This window comes from Agelaius phoeniceus, chromosome 10 (assembly GCF_051311805.1).
Source record: "Agelaius phoeniceus isolate bAgePho1 chromosome 10, bAgePho1.hap1, whole genome shotgun sequence".
NCBI lineage: Eukaryota > Metazoa > Chordata > Aves > Passeriformes > Icteridae > Agelaius > Agelaius phoeniceus.
Window position 1 is genome coordinate 8,193,995 of NC_135274.1, and position 19,205 is coordinate 8,213,199.

Genomic DNA, 19,205 nt, shown 5'->3' on the forward strand with positions numbered 1-19,205 from the left:
ACTGGGAAGGGCAAGCTACTAGACCAGCAAATATTTGACCCAGAAATTGACACTGGTGTTTATTGCATGTGTGTGTTTGCTATCAACATGCACTCACTCACGGTCTGCCTTCTTCTTGCAGTTCCCACGTTTGTTTCTTTCCTGAAGGAAGTGGAGTCTCCCTATGAGGTCCATGACTACATCCGAGCCTACCTGGGAGATACTCCTGAGGCCAAGGAGTTTGCCAAGCAGTTCCTCGAGCGCCGTGCCAAACAGAAAGCCAGTCAGCAGCGGCAACAGCAGCAACAGCAGGTACAGGAGCCTCTGCTCTCCCTGGGGCTGTGAGAGGCTGCAGGCAGCACCTGCTGGATTCAGTAATGTCCTGGCAAGTGCAGACAATAAAGCAGCTTTCCAGTTTTTACTACTTAACAGTTGAGGCCAACTGTGGATCAGAGTGTTTTTGCATGGTGATCTGGGAAATGCTGTGGGAAGATGAGTGGATACATCAGTAGCTAGTGTTGCCACATGGATATAGGAAGTGCTTTGGGCTCTCTAAATATTTTCTGTATAAATAACCCATACTTCACTGTGCTCTGTAATCTTGTCCTTAATTTGTTCTCTAGGATTCAGTGTGGGGGATGAACCACAGTTCGCTACATTCAGTCTTTCAGACCAATCAGAGCAACAACCAGCAGTCCAACTTTGAGGCTGTGCAGAGCGGGAAGAAAAAGAAGAAACAGAAAATGGTTCGAGCAGATCCCAGCTTGTTAGGTCTGTTTTAATTTTTAAAAATGAACATTTAATTTGGTAGTGGAGGTTTGCTTTGGGGAATGTAGAGGATTCTTACTGACCTTAAATGGTAAAACTGAATTTGAGTAGAAAAGTTGGAATGTCTTTAGAATCTTTTCAGTAGTATTATTTATTTAATGATTTGAAAAATTCTGTAATGATTTGAAAAATTCTGTAAACTTTTGTTGAACTTTCCCTCATGTAATGGCCTCTTTGATATCTGGCTTATTACCTGGAAACCTCTTAAGTAGCTCAGCGGTTTCAGTTAAATTCCCTTTTCTCCTTTGAGTTGACCTATGGCTATTTTATTGCTTTAATGCTGATTTGCTCTTTGAAGAAAAGCATGTTTTCCTTTCTTTATGAGGAGCAGCTTTCTGAGGCTGCCTTTGCCTTGCCACCTTTTTCCAGGAGATAACCTCTACCATAGTCAGAAAAGACAGCAAAGGTTGAAGTGGTCACAGATTTTCAGTTGGAGACCATGGAGATCATGACCTCATTAGCAGTCCTTTATTTCTTTAATATGTTCTGTCTCTTAATTTTTATGTGAGGCTAGTTTTAACTGTCCTTTAAAGTAGCTTTTAAGGTGCAAGGCTCTTGTGTGAGTGCATGGACACGGTGGGGTGACAGGTCACTGTTGTGTTCATGTGCAATAAATGTCTGTGTTTGTGCCCTGTGTGACAGCGGGGAAACCAGGGCACTGCACCGGGCCAGGCTTTGCTGTGCTGCTTCTGCTGAGCCCAGTTGCTGTAGAAGCAGGTATTGGTATTGTCCACCTGAAGTCACTGCTTTTTTATGGCTCTAGCAGAGCCCTGCCTTTGGTTTTTGTCTTTCTTCTGTTCTTGGTCTCACCAAAGTCAGTACTTCAGCTAAATCAGTGATTTCTGGACTGGTGGAATCCTGACTTATGCCACCCCAACGTGCCCATCCACTTGGTACTCAGTTGAATATATTAAAAAAACAACTCGTGTAATGTGAAGAAGAAATCATTAAATACAATTTAGAAGTTCCAACTGGAAGGGAAGTAGCCCATGCAGCTTTTTAAAAATGGATGCACTCACTCTTTTACAGAATAATTTCAGATGCTTTTAGGCCACAGTGCCACATGAGGGAGCCAGAACAATTTTCCTAAACCTCCTGAGCAGAGCATTTCTTGCCTCTTGAAGTGGAAGGCAATTGGTTGTCTAGCACAGAGCAAACCAATGTAGCACTCTCCAACACTGAAGTTCAACTTTGTGTTTAGTAGCCTTACACAGGGGCACTTTCCCTGTTCTCATAACCAGATGGGGTTTGTACACCTTTAAAAAGGGGATTTCAGTAGGAAAGCTGCATTTGATTTATTGGATTTGTTTCCTTGCTGAAAGTGTTTTCACTCTTCCTCACACTTTTCTCATGTGCATCATGCCCTCAACACATGTGGCTAAAGGGTTGGGTAGAAGTTGGGGTGCATCTTGAGCCACGTGCATGGCCCTGGGTAACTTTGTACATTTTCACTGTGTACTCCTGAGATGGAAGTTTGTAAAAAAGCATGGAAATAGATGTAATTGCTACTAGATGTCATAGGTACATGCATTGGGACTTTAAAGGGTGAAATTGCTCACAACACCTGAGGTGTGGGAGCATAATTTCATATGTGATTGCAAGTTCTCAGAATGCCCATTTCTTCCTCTCAGACCATGTAAGTATGGTGTTGACAGCCACTTCCAAGAGCCAGTTGACTTAAACACATCCCTTTTGAGATGTTGCAGAGCCATGTTGCCACCGTGTGTAGATGTGCCTTGTACTAGCTCTGCACGTGGCATCTTTTAAATGGAGCTTGAAAAGTCTTCTGATCTGGTTTTAGAGACCAAGTGATGCTTGTCTAAATATACAGTTGATTATCTTTAGTTTATTAAGGAAAAAATCAGCCAGTTTGGGTGACTGCATCTGTAGCCTTACTGAACTACTGCTAAATTCACTTTCTCTTAAATGCAGTACATGTGTAACAGATGTTTTGTATCAAGTACACTATGCCACAGCCAGGTTTTTAACACCAATTCTTCTTGGTTCACAGGGTTTTCAGTGAATGCTTCATCAGAGCGGCTCAATATGGGAGAAATAGAGACTTTGGAAGACTACTGAGCATGTGCAAATCAACTGGCTTTTCCTGCATCTGTTAACCATGGATTCTCCGTTTGGACACCGTACTCTCCACCTTGTGTTGTTCTTTGCCTCGCAGTGAATCACAGGATCAATCATCTCAGGCTGCTTCCTCTGGCCCCAGCAAACCCCTTCTGCCCAGGACTGCACAGGCGTTGTTCCTACTGTCAGCCCACCCGAGTGGACTTTGCTCAGAGTCCCGGGAGGGTGGGAGTTAGGCTTTGTTCACAACAAGGCTGAATTGGGCAGCAAGCTTTCACTGTGCTGTGATTCATTCTGCTGACATACCTGGAAAAAAAAAATCAATTGGGATTCTGCAAAGCATTGCTTCCTTCTCCTGGTTACTCTTACCACATCCAACACGTGCAGTCATATGGAGAGAGAGAGAGAGAGAGAGAGAGCGAGATTGAGAGAGAGTTTGTGGTTAACAGATGTTGGTCAAAACCAAAATGCCACACAGATACTGACTTGGCTGCTCCATCAGGGCAAGAGGTGCTCTCCTGGCCAGGAGTTGCATTCATAAGCTACCCTTAGAAACTGGCAACAGGAGAGGGGCGGTAGTGGGCACAGTTTAGCTTGGGTTGGTTTGAAGTTGCACACCCCCTGCCAGCCCTTCTCAGCACATAATTTTTGGAGGGAAAGCTCGAGTCTGTCTTCATTAGGTGGTGATGCTGAAGCTGGTGGAGTTCCCGTCGGCATTCTCCAGCCTTCCTGGACAAGTGGGGACTTCTGCTCTGGAAAAAGGGGGGTGGCATCTCTTCTTTCAGGCTGAATTTACCCCATAAGTGCTACCTTCAGAGGGTTAGGACCAGTTTATTTTGAGCTCTTTTCCTGAAAATTTGTCTCGTTTAAGAGACAGTGGGATCTTTACAGTGTGGATCTGTAGTCTCTGGAGAGGGTGGACCCTGGCTTTCAGAGACGTGCCAGCAGCCTCAGCTGGCTGTCACTTGAAGCAGTGCTTAGGTATCGAGCAGAGATGCCCTTTCGTCACGGAGAGAGACACTGGAGGACGAAGCTTTGTGCAATGATGGCCCTGCTTATCTTCTACACCTTAAAAGTACTTCACGCACCTTCACTGGGATCCATAACCTCTAAGTGTTTATGGAGTCATAACCTTCCTCTCTCACCGAAAGATTAACACCACCTTCCCTGCTCCACGTACCCACCCACCCACCCCACACACACCACAGAGGACAGAGAAGGAAAACTGCCAAATGCACTTAGTTTGAACCCCCTGGTCCCATCTCCCGTCCCCAGAGGGGTGTAACCTGCGAAGGGAGATATGCTGCAGTTTTGGTGGAGTTGTATAAAGGTGTCTGTTATTCTGTCATCACTGCCTAAAGAAAACAGTTTGAGTTGCTCAAGAGCAGTTTGGCTTTGGATTTTATTTTGTTTGGTTTATTCATTTTTTGGGGTCACCTTCCCCTCCTCCTCCTCTCTCTTCCCCCATCCCCAAACATGTACAGTAACTATACAGAGACTGCTGCAGACTTGTATATAGTTTTTGGATCTGATAGCATGGAGAGACTTGGAACTGTTGCAAATCTGGTCTCCCTGTCTCCTTTGCTTTGTAAATTCATAAAAGGGGGAAGAGGGGTAGTTAAAATGTTTACAAAACTTTAAACTCCCTCTGAACTTTTGCCAGTGTGGGGGGGAAAAAAAAAGAGAGAACTTAAATAAAACCTGGTTGTATTATATCTGAGAGAAAACTTTCTGCTTGCTTTTGTCAAAGCTGAGTATTGAGATAATTCCTGGTGCTAAAACCCACCCAAACTCGACTTGCATCAGTTTTCATCAAGAAACAAGCAAATACACAGGATGTGGAACAACAGCTGCTGCTTTATTTCCTCCCTGGTGAGGAATACTGGTTGGTTTTTCTACTTGATAATTTTAGAGTTCAAATAAACACCAGTAAATTGATATTGGAAATTTCTAACAAGAAAGCTTTAATTTTCCTCTGCTGTCTGTAGAGAAACGTGTGCATTCATGCTGGTGCTGTTTATGCAGGGGAGATCAAGCCATGGCTGGTTTGCTCTTAACACAAACACTTGGCCACGGAGCCTCCTTTGCCAGTCGGTGCCCACCCCGTGCACTCCAGTGCACTGCCCTAAATAAGGTGTTTTATTTCTCCCCTCAGCCTAAAGTCCACATGGAAACCATGTAAGTTTCTCTTTTTAGACTTAGTTTCCTTTTTTGATACTTGTTTTTGTGTGGAAAATCCCAGTGAAGGTAATGGTAAATGTCCTGCCATTCACCTGACCATGGAAATTAAGTATGCTGAGGCCTAACTTACACAGTAGCCTTGCATGATGTTCAGCTGATGTCTGAGAGAACAGTTGATGTTTAGGCTGATAACCTGACTTTGTTTTAATATCTTCTCTTTTTAGCATATAAGGTGTGTGGTTCATAATTGCTTTCTGGTTTTTTAGTGGTATGATCTAATTTCTGCAAGCTAATTTTGGCTTGCTCTACACCATGTTACAGGTACACAAAAGTGTGTTAGTTTTGAGCTTGGCAGGAAAGGAACAGCTTCTTGATTGCTAAATGAAAATGCAGAAATGCAAGCAGGGAAAATGTGCAATGATTTATCAAACTTTGAGGACCTCACTTGGCTCCTGGGAATTTGTAGATAATGGACCAGTGGGGAAGATACATTGTTCATAATACTGATATACTCTGGTTTCTGTGTTTCTGAAGGTAAGGTGGTGTCATGTGCAGATTGTGCACTCAGGTGACTGCCTTGTCACCTTCTGTGACAAATAGGGCCCTTTTCTGTAGCAAGAATCATTTGGATCAGTAGGGATGGGGAAAATAGGGGCTCCAAAAAGCAAAGCAATTGCTGCAAAAAATCTGAATCTGAAATTTAAGACTTAAATACTTGTGTCATATTTTCAGAGTATAAAGAACTGACATTGGAGGTGTTTATGTATTCATTACATGATGGGAAACCATGAAGTATTCATCATCATATCAGCTCCAAAATACTAATGAAACTTCTCCTGTGACAATCAGCTGGAGCGTTCCCCTTTTTATACACTTCATCCATTTGCCATTCTTTGTTGCTGCAAATGTGATTTGAAGCAAACCTGGGTTTTCTGTGCTGTGAACTGTTCTGAGCCCCTGAGGCAGGGACAGAGGCAGAGGCTGGCAGGAGGAGGTGGTGCCTGAGGAGTTGGGATCCGAGGAGGATGCTGGCATTGCCTGCCAAAGGCGACTCTCCTGCAATGCTTGGAGGCTTTGACAGCAGTTCTGAGACCACCCATGGCTCCCAGGCCAGCTCTGTAAGTATTCCACCCAGGAATAAGGATGCCATGGAGCTGCTCTGGCTCTGTGTCAGAGCATTTTAGCCTCAGAAGATTGAGGCCCTTGTTGTTTGCTCTCCCCACCCTGCAATGCCCTGCCACCCTGCACAGCCCTCAAATGGGCTGCTTGCTCTTGGGCTGAGCTGCCCCAACGGCTCCTGTGTTATTTCCTGTGCCTCGGGATGGCCAACCCCGGGGAAGGCATTCCAGGAGCATCCTCGTGGCCTCTGGGAAGGGCTCACCAACAACTGCTTGAGTGTGCACTGACCTGGCAGGGTCCTGATGGCTCTGCTTGGCTGCCTATGGGGTTTTAGGCACAAGTTTGGGAGGGTGGAGCTGCCTTTGGGAGGAGGTGTGCTCCTGGAGCCACAGAGAGGGAGGCTCTGCTGGGCTGTGCACTCTCTCTGCACAGCTGCTCTTGTGAAGGACTTTTTTTTCTTTTTTTCTTTTTTTTGTTTTTTTACCTGACTGAACAGAATTTTTATTATACCAGTGAAATTATTGAGTTGTTTGTGCTTTGAAGAGTTTTAAGGATTCCTGCTGATGCTTTTCCTGAGGGAAGCCATGCCCTGCCACAGAGTCCTTCGCCTGGTCCTGCTAACGCTGTGCAGCATCCTGGTCCCTGCTGTGCTGGCAGGTAAGGAGCTTTGTTTGCATTTAAAACCCAAAATTTTGGGCCATCCTTTCCTACACTGCCCTCTCTCTTCTCCCTTCCCTGAAAACATCCCTAAATATGTGTTGAATTATAATTGATTAAGGGAAACTAGCTTTGGTGGCTGCTGGTGAGCAAGAATATATTTTCAGTGGAGAAAATCCTTTAACTTTTCCTAAGCAGAATGGCAGTAGCACCTATTGTGAGCATTGGTGGGACAGGCTGTCCCTCAGCTTTTAGTAGCAAGAAGAAGTTAGAGTTATGGAAAGAAACATTTTTCTTTGGCTAAAGCCTGTGTGCCAATTCCTGATTCCTTCTGTGCTCCCTACTGCAGCGGAGCACAGCAGCTGCTTTAGGCAGAACTGCAGAAGTGTCCATGAAAACCCCAGTCCAAAGCCAAGGTGTGCATCCTTATGGGGTTGCTCTGGAGCTGGGGTAGCAGGGCAGTGCTGGAAAGGTGCCTGGCTCTGACTTGCTTGCAGTGAGGTGATGGGAAGAAGAATGGGGGAGATGCCTGTTGTGTAAGGCACTGTTTCTCTGGGGATTGTTCATAATTTCAGCTTTATCTGCTCCTGCCTTCAGCAGAGCTGTGTTGGCTGCAGGGAGCCAGGGGCAGAGCTTCAAAGGCTGCAGGTCTCAGGGGGGTTTTACAGCTGGGAAAAAACTGACTTCCAAACTCCCTGCACTGATGGGCTCTGAGTGTACAGGTGGAAACTCTTATGGGCAATAGCTTCCCCCAAAGCCTTTCCCTCAATGCAGTGGAGGTGAGGCTGAAGAGATGGCTGGGGCCAAGATAACAGGCACAGCATTTGTTTTCCTGAATTTCTGTCCTGCCTTCCAAGACCTGGAGCAATGTTGTTTTGCAGTTCTCTCACAGTTTTTTCTGAGCATCTTGCCTCGCAGGGAGATCTGGCCAGCTGTCTAGCAGATCAAATTATGGAATTCTTTTTAAAGGAGCTTTCATATGGGTAGGGAAATTCACCGCTGTGCTTGGCTGGAACATCTGTGGGTGGAGGAACAGAATTAGTGCAGCTGGTATCTTCTTCTTCTAGGACACCTTCTTTGAAGGGAAACCTTCAAAGTAACTAAGAAATGAGCACTAAAAAGTGGATACTTTCCTTCTCAAACCATGAACTCATTTTTGTGCAGTGGAACATTAATCATTTTAGCACAATTTCAGTTTGTGCCTTGCTGTTGCTCTCAGAAGCACTGACCATGCTCTTCCTCCATACCAGGTAAGGTCTTTTCTTAGTCACTAGCAGTATTTCACTCTGCAGGAAGTGATTGATTTCTAGTGAGAATTCAGTCTGCTTCCTCTCCAAGCTGGGATCTCTTCTATGCTGTTTTAAATTTCCAGTATTTGGTGCATTTGCTCTGGCCCCCCTCCTTGCCAGCTTTTCCATGTGCTTGCTCTGGAATTGCAGCTGTGGTTTGTGCCTGGTGCTGCCTCCCTGTGTCACTTTGTTCCTGTGATGCACTCCCAAGTTTACTTGATCCTTATACTGGGTGAGTTGTGCTCATGCAATGAGACTTGAAGGGCTTTGTACTGGGGAGTGCAACATTCAGATCCTGGGGTGTAGGAGATATTCTGTGCTTTCTCTGCAGTGCTTCAGAGATGTAAGGCCTCTAACAGGTTGTTCCCTGCTCCCTCAGAGAGGACAGGAGGAAGCCACCCCAGGAACAGAATGATTCTCTGCTGCATGGAGAGTTCCTGCCCCCAGTACAGGTGCTTTGAGGATCAGTGGAACTTTTTCTGCCTTGACTCCATTAGAAAAGGAAATTTCCGGCCTGGTGCAGACAAAGAGGGGAAGGGCACACAGACAGCCCTCTGGCCTCAGCACATAGACACACAGCCCTGCCTTTCTGTAAACAAGTTTACTCAGTATCCATCAGAACCGCAGCTCTGCCTTGCTGCACACAGGAGCTGCTGGCCTTGCCCTCCACAGGCTGCCCTTTGTGCTGCTGCTGAAGGGCTCCTTTCAGCCCTGCCCTGGCCCTGTGCCTGCCGTGGCCACCTGGGGCTGGACAGCCCCTTGCTGGCCTCAGGGTTCACCAGCCCCTGCCCTTTCGTCTCAGCACCTCTGACTGTCCCCAGCAGAGCCCTGCAGAGTGAGTGGGAGCTGGAGAGGGCTGACCATGGGGTCATGCAGCCCCCAGGCCCAGGATGAGTCCCCTCTCCCTCTTGGCTGCTTCTCACTGGTCTCATTTCCTGGACAGCACGGTCAGGGCTCTGCAACTGGTGAAAGTGTGGACTTCTCCAAGTTACTGAGCTCTTTCCATCATCACATTTGTCAAAAATGGAGAGGCAACCAAGCACATCTTTAACCCCCTTTGTCTACATCATCTGGGTGCAACAGGAAATGGCCAGCTCAAGGATCTGTGACAAACCTTAGCCTTCTCCATTTCCTCTTTCTCCAAACCCAAGTGGCAGATAGGCCTAGAGCACAGGAAGAACTGATTTTTTTTTTTTCCTATCAGCAAACCCAGTTTCAATTCCTGTAATGGATTCAGAGCCCCAAATGAGGTGCAAGTTAGTACAGAGCCTTTGCAAGGCCTCTGTCCTGAAGCGTGGGTATATTTGGTATTTAAACTCACATGTGGGCTCCTGAGCTTGTTTTGAGCTAATGTGGAAATATGTTTTACTGCAGTAGCACATCAGAATGAGTCTGGGGGGAAAAAAGCAACAGAGCACACACACCAAAGGAGAAGACACAGGAAAACACCTTGACCAAGAACATCTTTCTGTAGCAGCTTGTGTGTGGTTTTTTTTCAACTACAGGAGAAACAAAGATTATTAGGAAACTTTTTAAAACTTAAGTTCTAGAACATGGATAGCAGTAAATAGGTTTTGTTTGGCAGATTTCAGGAAAAGATGTAGTTGTTCCAGCAGATCTGTCCACACTTGAACCAGGACTTTGTAAGCCATTACTCAACCTTGCTTTGCTCCAACACTCCTTACAGATTTCTGATGCTGGTATTGACTCCTGAATAAGGAGCTAGGTTGGAGGTGGACAGTGAGGATGATGAAGTGCTGAAGTCAGCTTGTGTGAAGAAGACTATTGGCCAGTGGCAAGTAACCTTCGGGGACAATGATGTGATCTGGCCACATCTGTCTGCCTTAAGGTCTCACAGTTGGCCTGTGGGGAGGGTCTGGTTCCTTCAGATTTGGTTGGCATCCCCTGGGGCTGTCACTTACAGACACTCTTCCAGTCTTACCTTTCAGTCACTGAGTACCTGGGGCACTGGCTACCACATCACTGTGCTGGCAGCTCACCCCACCTTCTTCTTTCTAAGTATGGGAATAGCAGTTTTGTCAAGTTGCATTTGCCATCATCCCCTCTAGATCTCTCTATGGCCCATGTGTCTGGAGTTCCACTGGCCCCTGCACTTGGAAAACTCATTGTGTATTTCTTTATGGTAACTGATCTTTTCTTCCCATTTCCTCACCTCAGTTATAACTTACCTGTGCTGGAGAGAGGAAGAAGACAGTGCAGCAGAGAGATTTCCCTAAAATAAGACAATTTGTAGTGTTAACATGTGGGAAGGAAGAGCTGCCATCATCCACCTGGCCTTCTACAAAACACTCTAATAATTTTAGTCCATTTTGTCCAGTTCCATCTTCAGTAAAATGCCAATAAGATTATTGCATGTTGTTCTTCTAAGTGTTCTCCAACTGTATTTCTGTTAGTCTGAAAGCAACAGTTGCCCTCAGCTTGTGTTTCAGTGCTGAGGCAGAGCTAATGCTGGGGAGGAGCTCATTTGTGCCAGGGCCTGGAGGCTTTCCTCCCTCTGGAGCAGCTGGCACTGAGGCACAGAGCCTGGCAGTGGTGGGTGACTCGTGTGCCTCAGCAGCCTGGCAGCCCCTCCACGTGCCCCTGGCTGCCCCTCCAGGACAAGCAAACCATGTGAGTGTGCCACAGGAGTTTTCTAGAGGTAGGACTGGTCCTGGACTGATGGCAGCACAGCTAATGCATAGCTTTCTCCCAGATATTAAACATCTGGTCTTGTGATGGATGATGTATTTTGAGTGTGTTTCTTGCTTCTTTATTTCTCCCAAGTTCTTGGGTGAACAGGAGTACAAGACATGCAGTACTTTACGTTGGTATTTAGTTTCCAGCTCTTGGTTGCACTCCCTCCCTGGAGATGGCAGCGTGTTTGGGTGTTTTTACATGCTAAGTTAAGATTGCTGTTTCTTGCCCCACGGCCATGGAGCTTCCCTTCAGCTTGCCCTTTCCTTGGGAAGGGCTGCTGCCAGCTCCAGAGCTGTCACTGAGGCATTTGTTGAGGTTCACAGGCCACATCCCCCTCATCACAGTCAGAATGACAGTGACAGTGTGGGCAGGAAGGCCTGGCCATGCTGGTGCTGCTTTCTCTGCAGGTCATGTTTAGATCCTGGTGTCCTGCTCATGCACAGAATATCTGCGCCTGGGAAGAGCAGGACTTGTGGTGGTCACCCAAAACATCAGGTGCAGAGCAGAGAACTGAACTTCCTGAAGTGGGTCCCCTGCCTGTAGATAGAATCTCTCCAGATTCTATCCAAGAGATGACTGGAAAAGGCCCTCGTGTCTCACTTGGAGACATAAGACTTTACTAATAGTGTGCATGTGTTGGGGTTTAGTACCTGACACAAACTCTCCTTCCCATCACTTTTCTTGCTTTTACCAGGGGACTGAAATGGTATTGTGGCATTTGATGTGGGTCCACTAGAGATCTGCCACTCCCAGCCACCAGCTGTGTGGCTGACACTCATTGGGACTGTCAGGGAAGCAGGTGTGAGACCTCTGCTTGTTAAAGAAACCTGCTGCATGCATGAGGATAGTTGGATGGGTGCTTGGGCTTCTCATCTGGAGGAGTGGAGGTGTGTGAAGACATGAGCTGTTAGGTTAGGAGGGAAAATTCAAGGAGAGACGTGGGGAGAACAGTGCTGGTTATGAGCAGATGTTCTCCCAGGCTGCAGCAATGGGCTCTGGAGGAACCTGCCTCTTGCTTTGTGTTCTCCCCTCTGTGTGCCCACAGCAGGGCCCTTGGCACCTGCTCCACCAACATTGAGGGGCAGGAGCTGAGAAGGGGACCAGCAGTGAGCCCTGGCTCCTGGGGAGGCTCAGCTGCAGGTATTTCACTCAGTGTGTGTGCAGGAATCTGCTGCTGCCTCTGAGCTCACAACTGTTCCTGAGGCAGCAGACCTGACTGAAAGGGGTTGTGTTTCCCTGGGCTGAAGTGCCAGTAGGGTAAAACCACAAGAACTCGGGACAGCAAATGCATGTTAAGCACATTCTGCCTTTTCTGTGTGGGCAGACTGAAAGTGTGTGTCAGTTGGATGAGGGGAATTAACAAAATACATATCCAGCAGCCATCCAAGTTTTTATAAATCACAGCCATCATAAATGAATTAGACTGTTTCCTCTGTATTTGGCTATCAAAAATGAGCTCTGTGCCCTGAAAATTTTCTGGCAGCTCTCTTTAAGCAGGAGTTAGATGCACAGAGAACAGGAGAGACCATCTGGCACCTCTGGGTCTGGTGGCACCTGTGGGACCTTTGCACTATGGTTAGAAGAGATTGTGCTCCCTCCTCTTCCCTTTGAGAGCAGGGATTGGGAAGACCCAGCCCAGGTCATACAGTCTCCCTGGACAGTGCCTGCATCTGTTACAGATCATCTGAGCTAACACCAATCCCTGGTCACACACAAGGCATATGTGCAGCTCTGGGGAAAAAAAACATTCTTGGGAAAGGAAGCAACGCTGTCCTCCAGCTTTGTGTTCCTCTGCCAGGTGGGGACAGTGGCAGTGTTGGTTCTGGTCTGGGGGCGTGTTGACAGCGTCAGGAAGGTCATGGCTGGAGTGTGGCTCTTCTGTGTGGAGCTTCTCCCTTACAAAAGCAGCCTGGAACCAGGGCTTCCAAAGTATTCCATATGTTTGGTCTGTTCCTAAACCAACAGCTTCCCCATGCCACTGTTGGCAGCTAAAATAGCCCAGCTCTGCTCATTTCTCTCCTCTGTTAACTACCTTTTCTCACTGAATTCTGTATTCTTGTTCCATTCTCTGGCTGTGACACCATTGGATTTAAAGTAGAGAGGTCCACTGGAAATGGCACTTTGTGGAAGAGCCATGGGATGGAATATGAGTCTTCAGCTCTGCTGGTTGGTTTTGCAGCACAGGTTGGGAAGGCCCCTGCAGAGGCTTGGGTGTTTGTGGGGAGCTCTTGTGGAACACAAACCTCTGTGTGCAGGTACAGGGGAGCTGAGATGCCACCTCTGGTGCAGAGACCATGGGTGTACCCAGTGTGTGAGGACATGGTGTTCTCTGCTACACCCAGCTCTGCCTGGGTTCCTGCCTGGGTCTCACTGGCACAGGCTGCACACTGGAACTTGTCTCTGTTGATGCTCATTGGGTCAGGGTTAAACCTGGCAGTTGTCTTGCTGGATACCCTGGTAGCTTTTCTGCCTGTAGAAAGAGCTTTCAAAACTTGTCTAGAACTTTGCTGTGTTCCAAAGATTGTGGAATAGCTCTGGTGATGGTGGGAGCTACTCTGATGCAAACCCTGCAGTAAGTTCTCAATGGGTTTGTACCTTCAGGACAGGTGAGCGTTTTGGCCCTCCCTGTTCCAGGGAGGGATCTTAAAGGGAGAACAAAGTGTGGTGCAGCCCATTAATGGGGATTCTTTGCTCTCCCCCCACAGCACCTTCTGTCCACAGGAGGCAAGGAGGGCTCCAGGCACTTAAAGCTGGGGCTGGTACTGCCAAGATGTGCTGCTGCCATCTCTCTTCCCGGGCCACAGAGAGCCTGGGACAAGTCTTCAAGTGCCCCTGGTACACCAAGGTTCACTTGCCAGAGTTGGGATGCCCTGGGATACCTCTGTGCCTTGCCCCAGGGAGCCTGGGCTGTTTGCTCCAGCTCTTGACTCCCTGTTCCCCAGTCCTGATAACCATTGTGTCAGTTCAGGAGGGCCCTGACAGTGAATGTTGTTAGTTTTTCTCCCCCCTGCTTTTTTCCCCATCCCAGTGCAACATTCCCAGTGGTTTCTGCAGGGAGCTGTGGAATGTCTCCTGCTCCTGCCAGAGCCCACCTGAACAAGGCTGGGCATTGACAGGGAGTGCTTGCTGAGCCACACACAGGGAGGGCTCTCTGGCTTGGTCTCTGACCCACGGCAGGAAGGAATAACAGGAGACGAGTGGTAACATTAAACAGAACCCAGCCTGCCTTTCATCTCCCTGGTATGGCAGGGGTGCAGCAGGGGGAAGTCGAGGCTCTGGGGTCCTGTCTGGGGGAGCCATGTCCTGTGCTGTGCCAGCACCTCCAGCATCCTGCACTGCATGGGCTGGTGGTGCAGGACAAAAGGGCCCTGAGATGCTGTGAATTTGGCCAGCACAGGTGGCCCGGTGGCCTCTGTCTGTTGGCAGTGTGACAGCCCTTCCCAGCCCAGTCCCAAGGGCATCCATGAGTAAACCAGCTGTGGATGCTCATGTGGGGCCTGTTTGTGCATGAGCAGAGGTTTGCAGGGTGTCAGGGCACTCTGTGTTGTCCCGTGTGTGCTGTGAGTACACTAGGTTGCCACAGAAGCAAATTGCCTTTGGCTGCTCTGGGTATGGCTGTTCAGCAGAGGTGGTGTCCCCTCGGAGGAGGGCTCTGCCATACCGGGGTTCTCAGCCCTCAGGGCACCTGGCAGGCAGCAGAAGACCAGGGACCTGCTGAGCTGTGCTTGTCACTAGTAGCGTGACCGGGCCCCCCATGCCCGTGGGTGCTTGTCTTCCAGCAGAGTACCCGCAGGACGTGGTCCCCACCCTCTGGAACGAGCCGCCCGAGCTGCCCTCTGGAGCCGGTCCCTTCGACGCTGCCACCGCCACCGCCCGGCTGTCGGATGCCACCGCCTTCCCCCCGTACACCTCCGAGCTGGAGCCCGAGGACACCACCCACCTGCACCGGCTGGACACCGGGGACGGTGAGTGACTGCGACAGGGACTGCCCGCGGCTCACTCCCGCAGCAGCCTGCGATGTCCTCACGGGTTTGCTCCCTGTGGGACTGTCACCTCCCGGGAGGGGTTCAAGCCACGCTGCTGGGGAGGGGGGAGGGTCGCCTTTATCGCCTGCTCATGGAAACGTCCCTGCTGAAAAACCTCTGCTGTGGAGCTCTTGCCAGCCCCAAGATGGCTCCAAGACTCTTCTTCCTGCCCCGTGACCTGTCATGGCAGGCACCTGCCCTGAAAGAAAACTGCCCTGAATGTAGGTAGGGCTCTGCAGGGCAGAGTGTGCCAGGAGCTCCCTGGACAGGGAGCAGAGTGCCTTTCCTGGCTTGTGGCTCCTGACTGACAGCAAACACCAGCTGAGATGTGGTCCTGCTACAAGCGAAGCAACTCTCCCAGTCTGTTAGCAGGAAAGCTGGGCACCACTGACCCACTTTGTGGCAACTGTCCTTGTCACTGGGAGCTGGCTGAGGTGGTGGTGGCCGGCTACAGCCCCCTGCCCGAAGGTGCACAGGATGACACCTGGGACACGGCCAGTGCAGGGAGCTCTGGGACAGGAGTGTGGCCTGATGCCATGCTGGGGACATGCTGGGTGTGGGGTGATCCTTGCAGCCCTTCCCATCTGGGCCCCACTGTCTCTGCTGACCTCGTGCCTTTTTCTCTCTTCCTGCAGGCTCACTGGGGCCCGGAGCTATTGGTGCCATTGTCATCGCCTCCCTCCTGGGTACGTCTGTGCTTGTGGCCTTGGTTGTCATCACACTGAGAAAGTTCTCGGCCTCCTGAACTCAATAAAACATTTTTCTGTTACACAACCGGCCTGTCTGCAGCCCTCGACTGCTCCTGAACTGTCTGCCTGGGGCCCTGGGAGAAATGGTGCCAAGGATATGGGAAAAGCACTGCAGGCCCTGTGCTGGGCAGCCATGCATCGAGTGCTTTGGTGCATGTGGTATCTCCTGGGTGGCACAGATCTGGCAGGGCCTGTCAACCCCACTCAGGAGGAACCTGTGGCAAGTGTGGCTTTGAGCTGGGAGCTCAAAAGAATCTTTCTGGGTCTAGTCTGGGTGATGGTAACAGTGTTGGGCATCACCCTGCACAGCTTTCCTAGGGAAGGGTTGTTCATGGGTGTAAGCCACCCCAAGTTCATGTGCAACCCCATTCTGACCCACTGCCTTTGGGCCAGTTGCACTGGAGGGGACAGGGGAGGAGACAAGTGATCAGCCTGGGGGAGGAAGGAGACACACAAGTGTTTTGGCACTGGCTTGCTCAGCTACATTTTATCACACGGAAAAACCAGACAACAAGAAGTTCCCCTCAGTTTGCTGAGGCAGCCTGGCAAGGGCTGGGGGGCTCCAGCCTGTGCTTGTGGGCCCCAGGCCTGGCCCTGTACAACACTGGAGATCACTCAGATGGAGGCGTGCAGGGCTGGGTCTGAGGAAATAACACTGGATGCCATTCAGTGGAAATGGCACAGCCTGTGCCTGGGGTCTGGAGTCCTATGGAATCGCAGCAGAGCAGGAGGGGCTGGAGCAATCCCCAGGTCTTGGTGGTGAGTGATGGGATGGCACAGCAGCACTGAGCCCCTCTCCCTGGAGCAGTGCAGTGAGGAGCTGGAATCCTGGCCATGGCCAACTGGTGAAACATCCGATGGGCAAGGGAGCATTTCTGTGCTGTGAGTAACATGCCAGGTAGGCACGTGGGGCTGCAGGCCTGGGGCTGGGCCACAAAGCTGGATGCTGTGGGATGTGGTGATTTCTCAGGTAATTTTAAGGAATTCCTAGAGCTGGAGCTTCTCTGGGCTTTGCACTAGTGAATTTGTGGCTGTTGCAAGGTTTGAATCCTGAGCTGGAGGTTTGGTTGTCTCAGAAAGCTAACTGGAGGGTGCTGCTGGAGGGACCTGGCTTGGGATGTCCCTATTAAATCGGCTCAATACAGCAGACTGGAGGCTGCAAGTCTTCCTGGCCCAGCTCTGAGGCTGGGCAGTGACTTGGAACCATGGGCTAGTATGAACTTCCCACAGGTGGCCAAGGCAGCACAACCCTGCTGGCTGTTGTCACATGCTAATGTGGTGCCACTGATCTGGGCCTGAGTGAAGAATGCCTTCTTTCCCCTTCACTGCTGTGGCTCCCACCACTTTGGTCCTGGGTGCTAGCTCTGGGCTGGCTGGCCCAAGGCTGTGGTGTCAGTAGGGACAGCCCTGGAATCCACCTCAGCTGTGTTCAGCCTCAAACTGCACACACCATGTTGTCCAAAGAGCAGTTCTGTAGCCTCCTTTCACAACTTCCAAGCATCCTGCTTTCTCCCCACGTTCCTGCTGGCCTGGCTGTGCTCCTCCTATCCATGCCCATGGCCCCTGTGTGGCTCTGTTGGCAGCTGCTCTCCGTCCTCTCTCTGAGCACAACCGTGGCACAGCCAGAGCATAAATCAGCACAGGCTACAATGCCTGGAAGACAATCCTTTGCCATGTTACAGAAAGGTGCCAAATTCAATCCCTAATGGATGCTGGCCACAACTTGGGCCCAGCTTGTGGCTGAGAGGCTCTCAGCCACGTGTGGAACTGTTGAACAAGGGGTGGCTGCTGTGGGTCTGTCCCCCACGCTGCTCTCAGTGCTGTGCCCAGGGCTTCATGCATTGCTCAGTGCCATAGCTGGAAGGAGTGATGAGCTGGCTCTGCTGGCCACAAGACTTGCATATATACATGGAGGTGAGCCTGTACAGGGAGGCTGTGGGGGTGGGTTACAAGCATGCAGGCAGCAGTTGCTGGGCCTCCCAGAGCGTGTAGGACAGCAGCTCCCAGCTAAGGTCGCTCACCTGCTGTGGGGCTGCTGGTGGTTCATGTGGTGTGCGAGACGCTGCTGGCACAGCCACCCCTGCTGTGGCCTCAGCAGCAGAGCGTAGCAAAGACCACAAGTGCACGATCAACCAGGAAAGGACATGATGCTGGGGTTCTGCAGTGATCCTGCAGAAGGAGGGAGGCTGTGGTAGAGGGGGCTGAGCCATGGGACAGTGTCCAGATGTGCTTCGAGGTTGTCAGGCAGGCAGAGATGTGGGTTAGGGCTGGCAAGGCTGGGCTGTTGCTGGAGAAGAGCTGAGTGTGGAGCACTGCAGAGCATTTGACTGGAAGCAGATTGAAGGTCTGCCTGTGGGAATGAGCCCAGCAGCTTCACAGCAGGACTAGGGTAGCGGAGTTCCTGAGGCTCATCCCAGCCAGGTGTCAATGAGCTCTGAGCTAGTTGAGACTGCTGCTTGACCGCAGTTCTGCCCCTGTGAGATGCTGGGTTCAGAGCACTCCAGACTTGGAAGGTAGCAATGAGCTGTTAATGCTTAAACCGGGTGAAATCAATTGCTCATGTTTGTGGCCACTGCCCTTCCCAAGCAGCCTGAGCCAGCCCAAGCCAGCACATGTGGCTCACTTGGCCAGCACCTGGTGGCCTTCGGGCAGTGTCCGTTGAGCTCGTGCTCTTTGGGGCTTTACAGAACACTTGGAAAAGGATTATTTACAGTTTAAAGCGCTGATCTCCAGGAAAGGACCAGTGCTTCTGGAGGGCCTAGGAATGAGAGTCTGTTTGTTCATGGGTCTGTGTGCCTTGTCCTGTGCACCAGGTCCCCCACAATGTCCCACAGCTGCCACCTCCTCCCAGCTGGCAGCCTCTCTCTTCTGTCTCTCTGAGGCACTCCAGATGCTTGGGGATGCCGGTGGTCACTGGCGGTTTCTGCTGCCCAGTTTTCTTCTCTGACTGTCATCTGACTTGTGCACCCGGAAACATTCCTTCAGGTTCTGGGCTCGGATTTTGGGGTTCAGGATCTCCTCCCCCATAGAACTGGGGAACCAGCCCCTCTCCTGGTCATGAAGACGTTCCCCAAATATCCAGCCTGAGTATAGACAGACACAGGCGTAAGTGGGGAAGGACTGGCCCTTGCTCCTGCACTAGGACAGCTGTGCTGGAAAGAGCCATTGGAGCTGGCAGAGCTTTCTGGAAGCTACTCGGAGGCCTGTGCTGGAGCAGACCCAGGTTTCCATCCAGCAAGGAGGCCATCTCACCTGAGCAGCATCATGTGAGGACAGCTGGCTCAAAGGATGCCAGCAGAAAGCAGGCACTGCTGCCACCAAGTGCCCTCAGCTGTCCCTGGGGCCACAGGAGTGGTCCCCAGCAGACATCCAATGTGACTGAGACCACCAGCTACAAGAATACCCCAGAAAGCAGGACCACGTGGCTGTGAAGCATCATGAAGGTAACAATAGCACTGGCTTATATCTGAAGTGGCTGTGCTAGCTCTACCATGGCCCACAGCTGGTGCTGGGAGGCTGTGCCAGTGTTGTCACAACTGAGGCAACCTGGATTGGCTATTAGGAGAAGGCAGTAACTTCCTTTTCTGGCTGTGATGCTGATG

General features: G+C 50.2%; 3 protein-coding genes across 19 annotated transcripts in view; 2 read left to right on the forward strand and 1 right to left on the reverse strand.

Annotated features, from left to right (window-relative positions):
- The window catches only part of GIGYF2 (GRB10 interacting GYF protein 2), a 74,435-nt gene extending 69,834 nt beyond the window's left edge, over nucleotides 1-4,601 (forward strand). For all 11 annotated transcript variants that reach the window (XM_077183785.1, XM_077183784.1, XM_077183786.1 and 8 more), the window contains 3 exons: nucleotides 122-291; nucleotides 603-750; nucleotides 2,819-4,601. In XM_077183785.1, coding sequence (XP_077039900.1) covers nucleotides 122-291; nucleotides 603-750; nucleotides 2,819-2,886 — 386 coding nt within the window. In that variant the 3' untranslated portion in view covers nucleotides 2,887-4,601. The remainder of the gene's footprint in view (nucleotides 1-121; nucleotides 292-602; nucleotides 751-2,818) is intronic.
- A 131-nt stretch (nucleotides 4,602-4,732) lies between these two features.
- Nucleotides 4,733-15,628, forward strand: SNORC (secondary ossification center associated regulator of chondrocyte maturation). 3 transcript variants are annotated; one of them, XM_054639630.2, is made up of 4 exons: nucleotides 4,733-6,185; nucleotides 6,730-6,843; nucleotides 14,609-14,794; nucleotides 15,490-15,628. In XM_054639630.2, exons 2-4 carry the CDS (start codon nucleotides 6,750-6,752, stop codon nucleotides 15,597-15,599), a joined length of 390 nt encoding a protein of 129 aa, XP_054495605.2. In that variant the 5' UTR covers nucleotides 4,733-6,185; nucleotides 6,730-6,749; the 3' UTR covers nucleotides 15,600-15,628. The 3 variants fall into 3 exon arrangements, with proteins under 3 accessions (XP_054495605.2, XP_054495607.2, XP_077039944.1); XM_054639632.2 differs by having other exon boundaries at nucleotides 14,612-14,794; XM_077183829.1 differs by having other exon boundaries at nucleotides 4,733-6,843.
- A 434-nt stretch (nucleotides 15,629-16,062) lies between these two features.
- Nucleotides 16,063-19,205, reverse strand: part of NGEF (neuronal guanine nucleotide exchange factor) — a 37,630-nt gene continuing 34,487 nt past the window's right edge. For all 5 annotated transcript variants that reach the window (XM_077183797.1, XM_077183798.1, XM_077183799.1 and 2 more), the window contains one exon: nucleotides 16,063-18,686. In XM_077183797.1, the coding sequence (XP_077039912.1) occupies nucleotides 18,514-18,686 (173 nt within the window). In that variant the 3' untranslated portion in view covers nucleotides 16,063-18,513. The remainder of the gene's footprint in view (nucleotides 18,687-19,205) is intronic.